We start from the raw sequence: 15424 nt of genomic DNA, 5'->3' as shown, positions 1-15424 counted from the left end.
GTAATTATTGATTTCAATCAATGCACTCACAGAAACATGTGACACCAATGTATGATGCTCGTTAGTTATGACGTCATTGAAATCAGACGAAGCAGCGTTCCTTCGGTCGATATTGGTTAGGAGGGCCGAGACTGGCACCGCAGCCACACCACAGTTCCTTGCCAACTCTCGGGGTAGAGCGTCTGCCGCGATCGCATTTGTGCCGTGCCGGCAAAAACCTCAAATATAATCCTGTGCCGATGGCCCCAACGAATAGACAACTGATCAATTAACAGAAACTTTTGGCATAATGTAAGCTGGTCTCTGAAATAGAAGCGCTGATTGATTTCTCGGTGGTTATTTAGAGTTCTCGACGGTTATTAGCATATACACATTGTGCTTACGGATGAGTCGAACAATTGATATAGCGTCCCGGGAGTTGTGATGTTATTTGTTTTCAAAGAATAGTGTTATAGTGTCTAGTAATTTGAAGTTTGATCCAGGCTACGTTAAAGAGAGCAGCAGCCTAATTAAATACGTCATGACTTGAGTTCGTAATTCCATATAAATGTATAAAATGAGTAGCAGTCGATATTGAAGACTGGAATAAACAGTAACGGGACTGGAAGAACTATTCGGCAAACATGAACGTGATTTCCCGCCTCCCTGACAACGTTTACTCAAGGCGACGCCCATATTCCCACACCAGCAGCATTAAGAGCATTATTCATGGACCGAATATCGAAGACATTGAAGCGGAATTAAGAAAGCTTGAAATCGAACAAGAAGAAGAGTTCAATGCACGAGCTCGCTCTGCGAATCGCCTTTCGGCCAACGCTAAAAATTCGGCAGATATTCGGGAAGGCAGTGCGAATAGCAGTAGGCGATCCAGCGTCGTCAGCTCTAAGCTTCAACAAACAGTGGACGAAAAAAGTGTGGTTTCAGAAGAGCCTCAATCAGCAAAACTATTGAAAAATCGACACGCGCGTGCCTTAAGCGCTCGAAGCTCAACAAAGAATAATGCCGTGGAGAAAGGAGAAATTCTTGGGTCTTCAAAGTCTAATAATATGCGGCGAGCGAGACCAAAGACCTGCATCGCTGCATTCACCAGCCCAGGTTCCAACAATCATCATGGAAACAAGAGATTGCGTGACAAGTTCTCAGAGTTCCCAACCAGCGCACAACAAGGAGAGGTTCAAACTCCACTGCTACTGAGTTCCGCAGTGAGACATCCAGGCGATCCTGAGACGCTAGCGGAGCGCTACCAGTGGGGTGTCCGGGGCAGTGCACTGGCAGACTCGGCGAATTACGATACACGGGAGGTAAGTGAGTGCTAGGTTCATTTAATATTTAGATGAGCTTATATTGGAATAATTGTCGTGTCTCATTCCCAACATGCTCCACTATTATGACGGAATCTGACTGTTTCAACTTGCATTTACTCACATAATTCCTTTTTGCATTTTTCTCCCATATTTTTGATCGAATTCAATAATCTAGTCATTATTTCTTAATTAAAAGAAATTTGATAAACATTTTACCATGTCTTTTAGGTGCAATAACATCACATTTTGCAACGCGTGAAAGTCTGAAGACAGAATTTAAATTTAACCATTAGAGTTCCCAGGAGCTTAATCATTAATAATTTGCTGCCGCTTCATAAGTCTTCGATGAAATAAAAACAATATCTTCAACTGATATCTAATGCTGTGGAGTTATCATTTCTGGTCTCAGTTATATTTTCTCTATCATAAATATTCAGTGAGAGTCATTTGCTAAATACAACTTCACAAAAAAAACATTTCTACGTTCAACGTTACTGAACTGCCATTCAAAGACACTGCAGGCACAGCGATCTCTTACACTCAGTATTAGTGCCATGAGATTTACTTCTGCGAAATTCACTACTTCTCCGTGTCCGGGGCTAGGTTATGGAGTAAGACCGTTAGAGCAACGCATTCAAAGAAAATTCGAAGAAGTTCAATGGTACAATTTTTTTTATAAACAAAGGTCCTCATGATCTTATTGCCCAAATATTTATCACAATGTCCTCATGATCTTTTTACCCAAATATTTATCACAATAATTATGAAATTCTCTGAAAATTTGCGGTTTGCCTGGGACAACTTCACCGTCTGGACTTCCGATTCCCTCTTGTTGATGTGTACCTAGCTCCAATGGAATGCTGGAAGGTCAGGTAATCGCTGTCTCGTAGAGATGTTCAACACAATCCTCACCTACATTGCTCCCTTGTGTCCCCCCAAGCCCTCCAGACGGCGTGTCAAACCACGGGTCTCCGCGTCAGCGCCGCCGCGGAGCTCAGCGTCGAAGGCGAGTTTCTTCCTCGGCCACTTGGCCGGTCAGCCGCGGTCGCAGTCTGCGCGCGCGGTCGAGGCCTTCACGCCAGCATCGCGCATGCGCAACACCTACGTCATCGCGCCTAAAGTGAGCAACCAGCCGCCAAATACACGGCTGATATTGGCCCGTATGCTAAATAGGGCACTAGCACTACGAAGTAGCACTATGCACTACGAAGTGTCCTGTTGGTATGCTAAATACGTCACAGAAACTTAGCACTTCGAAGTAGCTCTACAATGTTTAGTGTCGCTTAGTGTCGCACTACTGATTCGTATGCAGAAAGACTTTGAAGTGCTACTTCGCTGTTAGAGTACTTTATAGTGCCGGACTACGCTATGAGTCTATTGAAGAATGGTAGTTAAGTGCTCAAATAATTACTCATTCCCTAAGTAATTCTCATTCTTTGCAGAAGATTGATGTAAAATGCCTAATTGTGATGGTAATGGTACTAGTAAAAATTGTGATGGTGAGCTGAAATTTGCAATGCGTCTGCGCACCTTTCCCATCATATATTCAAAGTCCACGCTTCCCAAAAACATCGAACAAAAGAGAGAAACATGGAAAGTTCTTGCAGAAGAATTCAAAATGACTACAGAAAAAACAAAAAAGAAAATACAAAACATGGTGTCAAAAACAATAAAAGTATTTTCTACTTCTACGCGGTTCATCTGTTTCGCCAAGGAAAACGTCAGCCATAAGAATAACATGTTATTCACTGAAGCGGTACACTTTTTTATATTCATGGCATGTAGTTCCTGAGGTTTTTACGCGATGATGCCTTTGCTGTAAGCCAAACAGATCCATAGCTGACGAAGTAAACAAGGTGAAATAAACCGTAGTGTCGTCGTGAAGTGCGGTGTGTAGGACACTTCAGATTTTTGTAGTGCGCGTTATGCTTTTGGCCCTATTTAGCATACCAACCGTAGTGTTCCATGCCGCACTATGGCTTGTAGTGCGTAGTGCTACTTCATAGTGCTAGTGCCCTATTTAGCATGCCAACCGTAGTGTTCCATGTCGCACTATAGTAGGCACTACGGCTTGTAGTGCGTAGTGCTACTTCGTAGTGCTAGTGCCCCATTTAGCATACGGGCCATACTGATATTTACCCTCGTCAAAATTGTACTCAGGGCACCTGTCGATGGTCGTATTGTGTTTTTAAGTCATGCCTGCCAATGAGACAGTTTCACTGTTGTTTCCAATCATATGGTGAACAAGTATGTTACCCGTGTCGTATTTCATTTGTAAAACTGTACTTACAATCGATACGATTATAACGATGTAAAATCATGCAGTCTGAAATGGGTGAAACTAATGTTTATTATTTTATTTACGCGTAGTTATTGTCAGTGACGAACAAAGCTCTAAATTAGAATTCGTTTTAAAGGTCTGAAGTGAACATGGACAAATTTAATGTGCTGTTCGAGAATCTAGACGTTTATGATTATTATGATCATTATTATTATTTATGTCTAAATTCACAGATTCATTTGAAGAACTTACTTCGTTCTGCTTCCAACATTGCACATTAGTAATATTAACCTATAGTTATTATGAGCGCACATGTGATAATATGGAACCCAAAGTGCACATGAACATTACATCAAACTGTTCACTGGTTACAACTGATGAATCGGATCATTCCTAGATGCAGTTAATATTTATAATGAATAAATTATTCTACTCGCTGTTAATTTTTATCATAAATATCGGCTAAATTAAACGCTAAAAATGATCTGCAACTCTGCGTACTGACATTTTGGAATCGTCCAACTGGCAGAGACTAAAAGTGTTCGAGCCGAGACCTTCCCCGCCTACGACGTTCAGGAGGATGTACGAGCGAGGCGACATCCCAGTCACCATCCTACACGACCACAGAGGACAGTCCCTCAGGTGGAAGGTGAGGTTAGCAAATAGTGGCGAAGTCCATTGTTAGCAAATAGTGGTGAAGTCCATTGTTAGCAAATAGTGGCGAAGTCCATTGTTAGCAAATAATGGTGAAGTCCATTGTTAGCAAATAATGGTGAAGTCCATTGTTAGCAAATAATGGTGAAGTCCATTGTTAGCAAATAATGGTGAATGAGTTAAAAATAAGAAGTAGTCTCTTTGGTATACTATCTGTTATATGAGATTTTATGTTAAAGGGTTAAATTTTGAAAATATGCTACAACACTCTTGATTGCGGGTATTCAATATTCATGGATATCTATGTTCTCGACTCTATTTTATAAGCACTCCAGTAAAACTTAACCGGATTTAAGGAAATCGAATAACGACGAAAACACTGTATATATTTTCTGGAACATTGGTTTTCGATATGTGAGTTACTTCCAACTCAGCAAGATAATTTTTATTTGCTGATGTACAATTTTGGCATCGAAATAATGCAGGCAAAAATGTGATAAATTCGCTGATGTCAAGTTTCGCTAATATCTTACTTACTAAACGTTTATTCGGGTTAGCATAAATTTTTATTCGTGTCAAAACCCAAGTTAATGCCCGAAAGCTCTGACAAATCTCATGCACTGTTCAGCAATTGTTTGATGCTGCTCTTCTCGTCCAGGTCGATCTCAGCAAGCCGGACGGACTACCAGCATTACTTGCCAATTAATATGTTATTATTATGAAATTCTTATTCATCTCCTCTCGTCCAGGTTGACCTCAGCAAGCTGGACTACCAGCTTTATTGCCAATTAATATATTATATTATAAGTTTATTCATCTCCACTCGTGCAGGTTGACCTCAGCAAGCTGGACTACGGTCAGTACTTGCCATTATTTTTCGACGGGCTGCGAGAGACGAGGCATCCATACGACTTCTTCAGCCGGGCGGGCGTGCGCGATCTGCTGGCCAACGGCGGTGACAAGATTGTGCCTCTTATTCCCCAGCTCATTCTCCCCATGAAAAGTAAATCTTGCTTGATTTCTAAAAATTTCCTTTATTTGATATTTTCGTAAATGTTTCTTGTCACTTAGGCATAAATAATGCCATAAAAATACACGCCTCGTTCAGAAGTTATCCATGAAACATGATCGTTTCATTCAAGCATTACAGGTTCAGCCCGTTATGTCTAAGTGCCTTAATTGACTATTTATGACGCCTCGCTTTCTTGCTTCAATTACGAAGTGGTTATCAGATGGTTGGATTATTCGCTGATTGTTGTTTTTTTAATTTTTTAATGACAATTATATAACACTTTAATTACAGCGTGGTAAAAGTAAACGTTTTTCGATAATAAAGTTTGCATATAATAAATTTTTGTGAACACTGGATCGAATTTTCTTTATGCTCCAGCGTTGATGATCATATTAAGATTAATAAGTAAAATTCGGAATGAGTATTACATGTATAAGCTCGTATCATATGAGTATTATTTGAAGTAATACTCATCATGAGTATTACTTGTATAAGCTCGTATAAGCTCCTATCATCTGTAACATTTGGCTCGTCATTACGTCATAAAAGCGTCTGCGTGCAATAATGTTTACAGAATTATTGCATGAATCCTGCCGGGAAAATTAGACTCCGGAACTAATTAAATGTTGGCTCTAAAGACGCGTTAGCCCCTCCACAAGCGAGCCGCCATCGATCGTTAATGGACTGACCCGACCCTCAAATACGCTCTGCAGCTGAATGTTTTGTTGTTATTTTTTGAGAAAACAAAATTACCGTTCACTTCATCCATATAATGTAATGGGCGTAACGTCAATATTCCTCTTGTTCTTACCACTTATTTTCATTTGCAAGAAGCTGCAATCCAATGGCGCTATGAAAATGTCAAAAAATCATTGACGCTTCTACGTTATTGCATTTGTTACAGTAAATCATTATTTAAGCTAACGATGAAAATGTCTAATTACTATCCATGTCAATTTCAAGAAACAGTTTTATCAGGATAAATAAGAAGTTAAGGCATTCCTCTTCAATTATACGTATACTAAAACCGTATTAAAGTATACTCAAAGTTACTAAACAAAATAATTCAATAGTACGTAGTCCCGATTTCCAATATTGTCATATAACTGTATTTTGCTTCGATAATTTCATGAATAAAACTTACGTGCACATTTAACAGCATTATGGCGGTGCGAAATGCTGCATATCAGCCTTCCATATGCTCATACATTATTTTACAGTTGCATGTGAGCTTCTATTGTGCAGTGAAAAGTGTTTTGGGAAAGTGATTTATATTTTTTTTATTGTTAAATCAAAATAACAAAAATAGTAAGACCTACAGATTCGGTACAAAAGAAAGAAAGACCTTTTAGTTAAAAAGCGTATCCGTGCTGTTAGTATCGCACCCTGTCAAAGAAATATTATTGGTAATTGAAGAGCATTTTTAGCAAATTTGTAATGTTGAATGCTTGAATTGATAATTTTAGATTTAAAAAAAAATAAATAAATAAATGAAAAAGTAGATGAATAGTGTTCAAGGCATAAAGCTATGGTGACATGGTTAAGTGGCATTACATTCTCGAGAGATCACGGACACTTTTTGTAGAGGTGAGCTTAATTGCAAAGGCGGTATATTCACTCGTAATGCAGTTTTTTACGAGGGACTCGCTTGTTGAGCCGCCTCGAGTCTACTACTTTGTTTCAGACACTCGTAATGCTGTTTTTTACGTAGGACTCGCTTGTTGTGACGCAGCATTTTCTTCCAGGCGCCCTGAACACGCGCATCCCTGGCGTGGTGTGCACGGTGCTGAAGGTCCTGCAGGAGCTGCTGCAGGCCGCCCCTGGCGCAGGAGAGGCCATAGTGCCCTACTACAGGCAGCTCCTGCCCACACTCAATCTCTTCCAGCATGTCAATGGTTGGTTTTATTAGTTATTAATTTGAATTATGTTTAACATATAATCAAAGAGGACTTGCTCTACAAGAATTCCATGTTCCAAAGCCGGATGAACGAAATCATATGACATTTGTCATGAGTGATCACTAAACATTTGAGCATTTGTACCCGATTTGTACATTACACTTTTAGCACATATTCAATAAAAAATTATAAACGTGAAGTTTGGAAAAAATTTTTTAACCTACTTTGGTTTAAGGTCCCTCAGTGTATCTAACTGCCCTGTGCTGCTAGTTTTATTTAATAAAATGCAACCATTTTATTTTGAATTCTGAGCCTATCAGGCAAACTTCAGGACCTGGTGACGTGAGCGAACTGAAAGCTTAAAGCCCTGAGAGCTGAGCGCTGGAAGAGCGGCGCTGATTTACTCCAGAAGAACTACTCTACAATAATTTAATTTAATTCAGTCCACTGATTGCTATTTACTTACATATGTTCACTGGCTCGCGCTGCACGCAAAATAAATTCTATTATCCGATTATCTCTTTAAATTCTCATTATTCAAAAACGATGAACATATAATCTAATCAGGAAAATAGAAATCAAGTGTGAAATGAAACTAACTGATGTCCATTCTTTATCGTTTGTCTTCAAACTGGTATCCTAGTGGACCATCTGTTTGGCCAAGCAAGATATTTGAGAAATCCAGAGGGAATGAGATGGACAAGTTATGCTTAACAAAATGTTGAAACCTTGTATACTGAGCAGAACTAAGCCCGCAGTCTTCTTTTCAAATCATAGGTTAGGTAAGTGGTAAACCTTGCCGCTGTGGTTGCAGTTTCGCATTCATTGTACATTTAATGAATGACAATGAACAGTTCACGAAAAAAATTACCACCAGTCAGTTGATTACTGAAGGTCGTATTTCAGAAAATTTTCGTCGTGACGTCCTAATTATATAAAGTTACTTATCCTCATGTAAAATCAGATTGCTGCTGAAGTAGCATCCACTACCCAGAGAAAAATTAGAATTTTCTCTCATTCATATATTCCATGCATTTAATATAATTTTCCAATCTACGAGTATAGAAGTTAATGAACACCTAAAACATACCAAAAGGATGGAATGCTGAAGCTAGACGCTTAGATTAGTATCAAAGACAGACTAGCTTAGCTAGTTCGGTCACCAAAACAGTTAAGAAATCATTAACAACAATCTTGAATTTGCATCATTTTAATGCATGTTGGTCATACTGATGTTTTCATAATTTTTCAGTTAACTGCGGGGATGAAATCGATTATTCACAACAGAGGAGAGAAAACTTGGGCGACCTAATCCAAGAAACTCTGGAGATGCTGGAGAGACACGGCGGCAAAGACGCCTACATCAACATCAAGTACATGGTGCCTACATACCAGAGCTGCGCTGCCACCTGAAAATACACTACATTAGTACTACATTAGAGCCAAAAACTCAATCTTAGGGCCTAATGCAAGCCGTATATTTCATCGCTCGCTTAAAATAAATTGGGTTTTTGTCACAGAAACATTCAGGCCTATAATGTGATGGGGTGCACAGATAAAAATTCTTCATGCCGTGAAAACCGATGATTAAAGCTAACTTGTTTTTAATCTGACAGAGAAACTAGAATAAAACCGAATGTTAAATGATCTCCTATATTCAATTTTTGCAAGCATCGGTAAAGTTTTCACCAGCTGGCACGCATCGTTATAATCGACATAGTTTATTTCACCCTAGAACGACCAGCGGGCCTCTTAGGCCCGTTTCAAGGAATTATTAGTCTATATTTTAGAAACTTGTAAACTTATTACGCGGAAACTACATGACTTTATTTGCGTAGTACATATGTAACCTCCATACAAAAATTGTTGAAAATAATGCAGTATTTTTTGATATTTTTAGTGTTACATCATATTTTACCAAGCGGGCCTCCGAGGCCCCTAAGTGATACAAGCGCTGCGGAGTCCCGTTGTGAATCCTGACCAGTTGACCACATTTACGAATATTGAAGGAGACTTGAAACTCAAAGATAGTTGGAAGCAACTAGATATTAAAGAACTCAAGAAACTTATTGCAACTCCTCTGCTCATTGGAGTTTACAAATCTAAAGGAGAACCAGTTCATCAATTATGGAGTAAGGATGATGGACGACCAATCTTCAATGCAATTTTTGTACGAAACAGGTTTCAAGAGATTTTACGCATGATGAGATTCGATTACGCTTGTGAGAGGAGGCAAAACAGGTAACCAGATAAATTGCAACCAATACGAAAAATATTTGACTTGTGGAACAGCACATTGCAAGATGCCTTTATACCGGGTGTAAACTTGACTGTTGATGAACAACTACTACCGTTTCGAGGTAGATGTCCCTTCCGTCAATACATCCCATTAAAACCTGGAAAGTACGGAATCAAATTCTGGGTAATTTGCGACAGTGAAACAAGTTATGCATTGAAATTGGACATTTACAAAGGCAAAGAGCCCAGCGAACAAAGAGCTTCAAATTTGGGAACTACTGTTGTACTAAATCTATCTGATTCCTACATATAGGTGGAAGCAACTAGATATTGAAGAACTCAATAAATTTATTGCAACTCTTCTGCTCATTGGAGTTTACAAATCTAAAGGAGAACCAGTTCATCAATTATGGAGTAAGGATGATGGACGACCAATCTTCAATGCAATTTTTGCACGAAACAGGTTTCAAGAGATTTTACGCATGATGAGATTCGATAACGCTTGTGAGAGGAGGCAAAACAGGTCACCAGATAAATTGCAACCAATACGAAAGATATTTGACTTGTGGAACATCACATTGCAAGATGCCTTTATCCCGGGTGTAAACTTGACTGTTGATGAACAACTACTACCGTTTCGAGGTAGATGTCTTTTCCGTCAATACATCCCATAAAAGCCTGGAAATTACGGAATCAAATTCTGGGTAATTTGCGACAGTGAAACAAGTTATGTATTGAAATTGGACATTTACAAAGGCAAAGAGCCCAGCGAACAAAGAGCTTCAAATTTGGGAACTACTGTTGTACTAAATCTATCTGATTCCTACAAAAACAGTGGTAGAAATATCACCTGTGACAACTTTTTCACTAGTCTACAATTAGGACGAGAATTGCTGGGAAGAAAGCTGACACTAGTTGGAACAATAAGAAAAAATCGAACGGAATTGCCGACTGCTTTTACGGTCACTAAAGATAGAAAGCTTTTCAGTAGCATGTATGGCTTTCAAAGAGATTCAACAATTGTTTCCTATTGCCCAAAGAAAAATAAAGTTGTCACATTGCTAAGTACAATGCACAATGACAAAGGTATCGAGTCACCCTGTGAAACCAAACCAGAAATAATTCAGCACTATAATTTTACAAAAGGAGGAGTAGATACCATAGATCAGATGGTTCGATACTATAGTACCAAACGAATGACTCGTAGATGGCCAATGGTTGTCTTCTTCAACATGATAGATATAAGCGCAATGAATGCCATAATTATATGGATCAAACTTCAAACTTCCTGCAATGCAAGAAAGGTGTCCGCCGTGCTCTGCTTATTACGTTAGCGAAATCACTTGCAGGAGTAACAGCTAATAACAACCCCCCTCTTCAAAAACCTGTTTCATCCTATTCGAGTGTTGCCGCAGAAAATACGAACAAGAGAAAGAGATGTTACTTGTGCCCTTCGAAAGGGGACAGGAAATCTAAGATATACTGCGAAGACTGTCAACAGAGCATTTGTGGTGAACACAGCGTCAATATATGTCTTCAGTGCAAAAAATAAGATAATAATATAATGCTTTCATATTCTTTTCAAATAGAATGGGTTAATATTTTCATCTATCTTTATTTTGCGTGCATTTCATTAGAATATTGCCAGCAATAGAGAATGCTTTATTGTATGTGTTAGTATGTAACCAAAAGAAAACGGATACACCATGCTCCAAATCTTAGAACAAAGGAATAATTTCAATAAAAGGAAGATTTTTTATTTAGTAATTATCCTAAATGCTTCAAAACATATATTCTCAGTATTTAACACTTAAAAGACCTTTTATATAGAAAATATTAGAGATAAAACAGAGCCCTTGCAAAAAAATAGGGATCGGGCGTAAACGACCCGGTTGGTCTACAACGCTATATATTTTTGTTGGTCTTTCTAGGGTTAATAGGCATGCTAACAACTTACTGCCGAGTTTGCATTATAGTCAGGTAGAGCTACAGTAATGTAACGATAACTGCCTCTTGTTGTTTGTAGTCTAAACTAATTGGGCGATACTTCCCTTTACAGGACGGGTGAGACATTTCCCAAAGCAAGAAAGAAAGACTTGTACATATATCTAATGGATGAACAATGTTGATGAAAGTTAAGCTTGTGACCACACAGCTCCATAATTGCCAGCGTCTCACAGAGTATCAATAAATCAGGCATAAAAAAGCTGGAAAGAGCAAATTTAATCTCCAGCCAAGCATGAGTAACATGTTGGTTGTGCTCAGGACTATTGTTCATCCTAATTTAAGCTGGGGAATATCACAAGCAGAGATATTATTTATCAATATGTTATTATACTTATTATATTCAATTTATAAAAAATATCACGAAAGTGATATTTGATGTTCAAAATCCGTACATCCCGTTTACTCTGTCTCCATGTTTAAGTAATGTATCCCCAGAGATAGAATAGATAGCTCGGGACGGTATATATAAATGTACAAATTTTACCCACCACGAGAAAGAGCCGCATGCGGTCTATGCGTTCATCCTTTTAAGAGACTTAAGTATTATTCTTGTCAAAGTAACTTCTGACAATATTTAAAAGTCTTACAATTTTCACTCTTGTTCAGTTGAGAATCATGGGAGGTAAACACCGCCACCAAATAAAAAATTTTAAATAATAAGAGTTTTTTCCAATGCAAGTTATCATATTTTTAAAGCCTGCAAACTGAATCGATCGCAGTTGTTTTTAGAATAGAATAGAAGTGTCGGCGTTGAAGAAATAGGTCCATGCATGGCCTGTTGCCGATTCTTGAACTTTTCGTGACTTGATTCACAAGGGATCTGGCCTTTGGAACCCGATCTTTCCATAGCTGACGATTGATTGAGATAGCTGCTGGACTTATTGCCTGCTCCGTAATTTGCTAGGCTTCAATTTACGCAACAACCGCTCATGTGGGACACTGTCAAATGCCTTGGCAAAATCGAGGTACACTGCATCTACTGGCTCCCTTTCGTCCAGCAGGCGGGTCCATTCGTTCAGAGTCGACAAGAGGTTAGTGGTGCAGGATCTCCCGACAACAAAGCCATGTTGACAGTCTGACAGGAGATTATTAGCAGTCAAATGATCTATCAATCGATATCAAATGATCGATATAGTGATCAATCAATCAATATCAAACAAATATCTCAAACAAATTCTATAGCTGACACGGCTTCTCGTATATCGATTTATACAGATAAATCCATTTTAATCAACGATTTTCAATCATGATTTTCTCGTTTGATACGACGAATTTCTCATAAAAAAAAACTTTCAAAATTCGGGGTGGCCGAGTGGTCAGGATTACTGAGAAAATTCAGGATTACTGTGACAACCTTGAAAATTCTAGCCGTAGTCGGCGATGTGTCGGATGATCAAGAATATCCAGATTTTGGCAGCGGTCGCGGGTTTAAATGTCAGGAATCGGCGTCACGCCAACCCTTTAGCGGGCAAGCATTGAAATATTCAGAAATTAAAATTTCAGAAACCATTTCAAGATAGTAAGAAGTATTATACAATATATTTATTTCTATGAACTTATGCAAATTTTGCCTATTGAAGGTTTAAATCGCACTTGAAGAATTCAATAAATGCGATCAGTACACAAAATTTTTCTTTATAATTAAAATTCAGTTTATGCAAATGAAAAATTTGAAACATAAAAATTTAATTTAATTAAATTTAATCAAGTTGCCAAAATAAATAAATATATATATTTATACTTCCACTTTTTGAAGAAAATGCGGAAAGAGCGTCAGTTCCATTGTCCGAGTCAAAACCTTCATTTAAATGCTCATATTTCAATTTGTGGTCTTTGCAGCTGGTGATGCTATAGATAGAACGATGGTCAGATAATTAGTGATTGACTGAGGCATTATAAGGATGCCTCAAAAACAAACAGGAAGCCGTGGTGAGGCTTTTTGTGACGCGATTTCAAGTGATCATATATGGTAACTTCCCCGTGAAAGGGTTAATTAATTAAGGTTGCCAAATCTTTCACGTTGACTCCGCTTCTAGTGTTTAAATAAAATATTTCGGCATTTTCAGCCTTGTGTCGGTGATTATCGACTTAAATATGTGCGAATGGTCCAATGTCTGCGAATAAAGATGTTTTAGATCAATATGTTTGTGATTTTATAGAAATTTGTTCATTTATTTGAAATATCGTAACTATTGTTGAGTACGGTACGCTATGAGGCGAGGGTAAAAACTCGTTACGTACAAATTATGAATGATTACAATTGAGCAAATGACTAGTCAGTTATAATATTTTTTCGGTAAATGGAAGCGATTTTGAGTCATTGGATGATACACTTCGTTCTTACAACGTTCACGTCCGAAACAAGAAATTCGTGATAAATTAATTCTAATTTCTTCTTCCTTTCAAATAACTATATTTAGTACAACATTCTGGAAGAGCAGATTCTGCATTGAGGGTTTTCAGGTTTTGATGTTAGCATTAGATAACAGCATCCTTTTGTATAGGTCGTGTTGTTCCATCATCCTTTTGTAGTCACGAGTACTATATTATTTTCAAATAATTTTAATCGAAAAGTAGTGTAAAATATTGGAAATGGTTCAATTTAATGTCAACATTATAAGCCCTAGAAAGCACTGCAAATGCATTGCATGCGCCGTGCATCGTCTAAATACGAGTCCCTGCAACGTCAGCCGACAAAAATACCATTATTATTTAATGTTTACCTGCGTAGTAATTCTAATTTGACTTATCAGTGACTTCTTGAATGTGAATTTGCACGCTTCCAGTGATTCTTGCACGAGGCTTAGAGTAAAGATAAAAGCTGTTTCCCAAAGAATCATGCAAATCCATTTATCATTTAACTTGTTCATAGACAATAGATGTGGTAGCCTTATTTCATGCAACGTTCTGAAATCGTTTTAAACTGAGTAGATAGAAATGATGCAATTTTGTGTCAAATCAATTTACAATAAATTTTAACTCTCGTGACACAGAACGAAAAGGGAAAGCTGAATTACAATACAATTCAATAACGTAGAAGAAGTATCAAGATAATTTTGATTGTTTCGCCTATCCTTGCAAATTTACTTTCATTATGCAGAAAGAATCACTCCTGAGTATTGCTCTGCCTTAAATATCAGTATTAATTGTAAGGTGCTTAAGTAAAAATGTTTGCGTTACTTGGTGTGCGTGAATCAAGCTGTTGCACGATTTTAGGCTGAATTTGGAAAACACGTTTCCGGTATCAAATTGAATATACCCTTATTTTTTAATATTTATATATATATATATATATAGGCATAATTTCGTATATTACCTCTTCGAGAACATTTTACTGTCCTGCGAACTCATTATTCTGATGCGAGATGACCACCAAGTAAATCAATAAATCACAAAAAGCTTGTATGTCTGCGGTTCATGAATATCAATATTATATTAAATATTTCTCAGAGTTTGTGTTTTAGTTCGACGCCATATAAATTGTGAGGAAGTAATTGGCTGTCAGGAAAGGAATTCGCAAACTACGCTAGTTTAACTGAATGTCCTGGCCCACAATTCTATCATATATTCAGTTGATGTTGCAGTATGTCTGATACTGCATCGACAACTTCCTAATAACCCAGTCTTGGTTCTCATCGTCGAAGTTCCTAACTTCTCCCGATCAGGTCCGGAATTGCAATTGGAGCAGCCAAACCGGCATGTTGGTATCAGGAAGATCTCTATAACTAATGACAAATTTATGATTTTTAAAGAGTCTAATACACATTTTGAAAATTCCCGAATTTGTGAAACGTATCCCAAATTTGTGAAACGTATATACACACTGTGTATACAGTATACGTAGATACTTGCTAATTAGCTCATGAACCGATGAATGCTCCAGTAGCTCATCACTAAAATGAACTTACAACAATGGTAACAAAATACCAATTGATGAAACCTGATTTAATGGAAAATAACACATCGAGTAATAGGAATTCCCGTGGCTTAGTATAATTTTTAGTCATTGGACTAGTATTCAGGTAGCAGT

At 37.9% G+C, this 15424-nt stretch overlaps 1 protein-coding gene across 1 annotated transcript; it reads left to right on the top strand.

The window, feature by feature from the left end:
• The first annotated feature begins 173 nt into the window (after positions 1–173).
• LOC108668717 lies at positions 174–9688 on the top strand. Its single transcript, XM_018155961.2, has 6 exons — positions 174–1301; positions 2245–2424; positions 4115–4234; positions 5071–5242; positions 6997–7146; positions 8402–9688. The coding sequence occupies exons 1-6, from the start codon at positions 624–626 to the stop codon at positions 8560–8562; spliced, it is 1461 nt and encodes a 486-aa protein (XP_018011450.2). The 5' UTR covers positions 174–623; the 3' UTR covers positions 8563–9688.
• Positions 9689–15424: the final 5736 nt, after the last annotated feature.

The sequence above is a fragment of the Hyalella azteca genome, unplaced genomic scaffold (assembly GCF_000764305.2).
Source record: "Hyalella azteca isolate HAZT.00-mixed unplaced genomic scaffold, Hazt_2.0.2 contig7054, whole genome shotgun sequence".
Classification (NCBI taxonomy): Eukaryota; Metazoa; Arthropoda; class Malacostraca; order Amphipoda; family Hyalellidae; genus Hyalella; species Hyalella azteca.
The sequence above is the reverse complement of the archived record's forward strand: the minus strand, read 5'-3'. Positions and strand labels throughout refer to the sequence as shown.

Excerpts from the sequence above, each read along its gene's own strand:
- LOC108668717 (XM_018155961.2), top strand. The coding sequence starts at position 624 with ATGAACGTGATTTCCCGCCTCCCTGACAACGTTTACTCAAGGCGACGC. Across the intron at positions 1,302-2,244 it reads CGAATTACGATACACGGGAG|CCCTCCAGACGGCGTGTCAA; the intron begins GTAAGTGAGTGC and ends TGTCCCCCCAAG. Across the intron at positions 4,235-5,070 it reads GACAGTCCCTCAGGTGGAAG|GTTGACCTCAGCAAGCTGGA; the intron begins GTGAGGTTAGCA and ends CCACTCGTGCAG.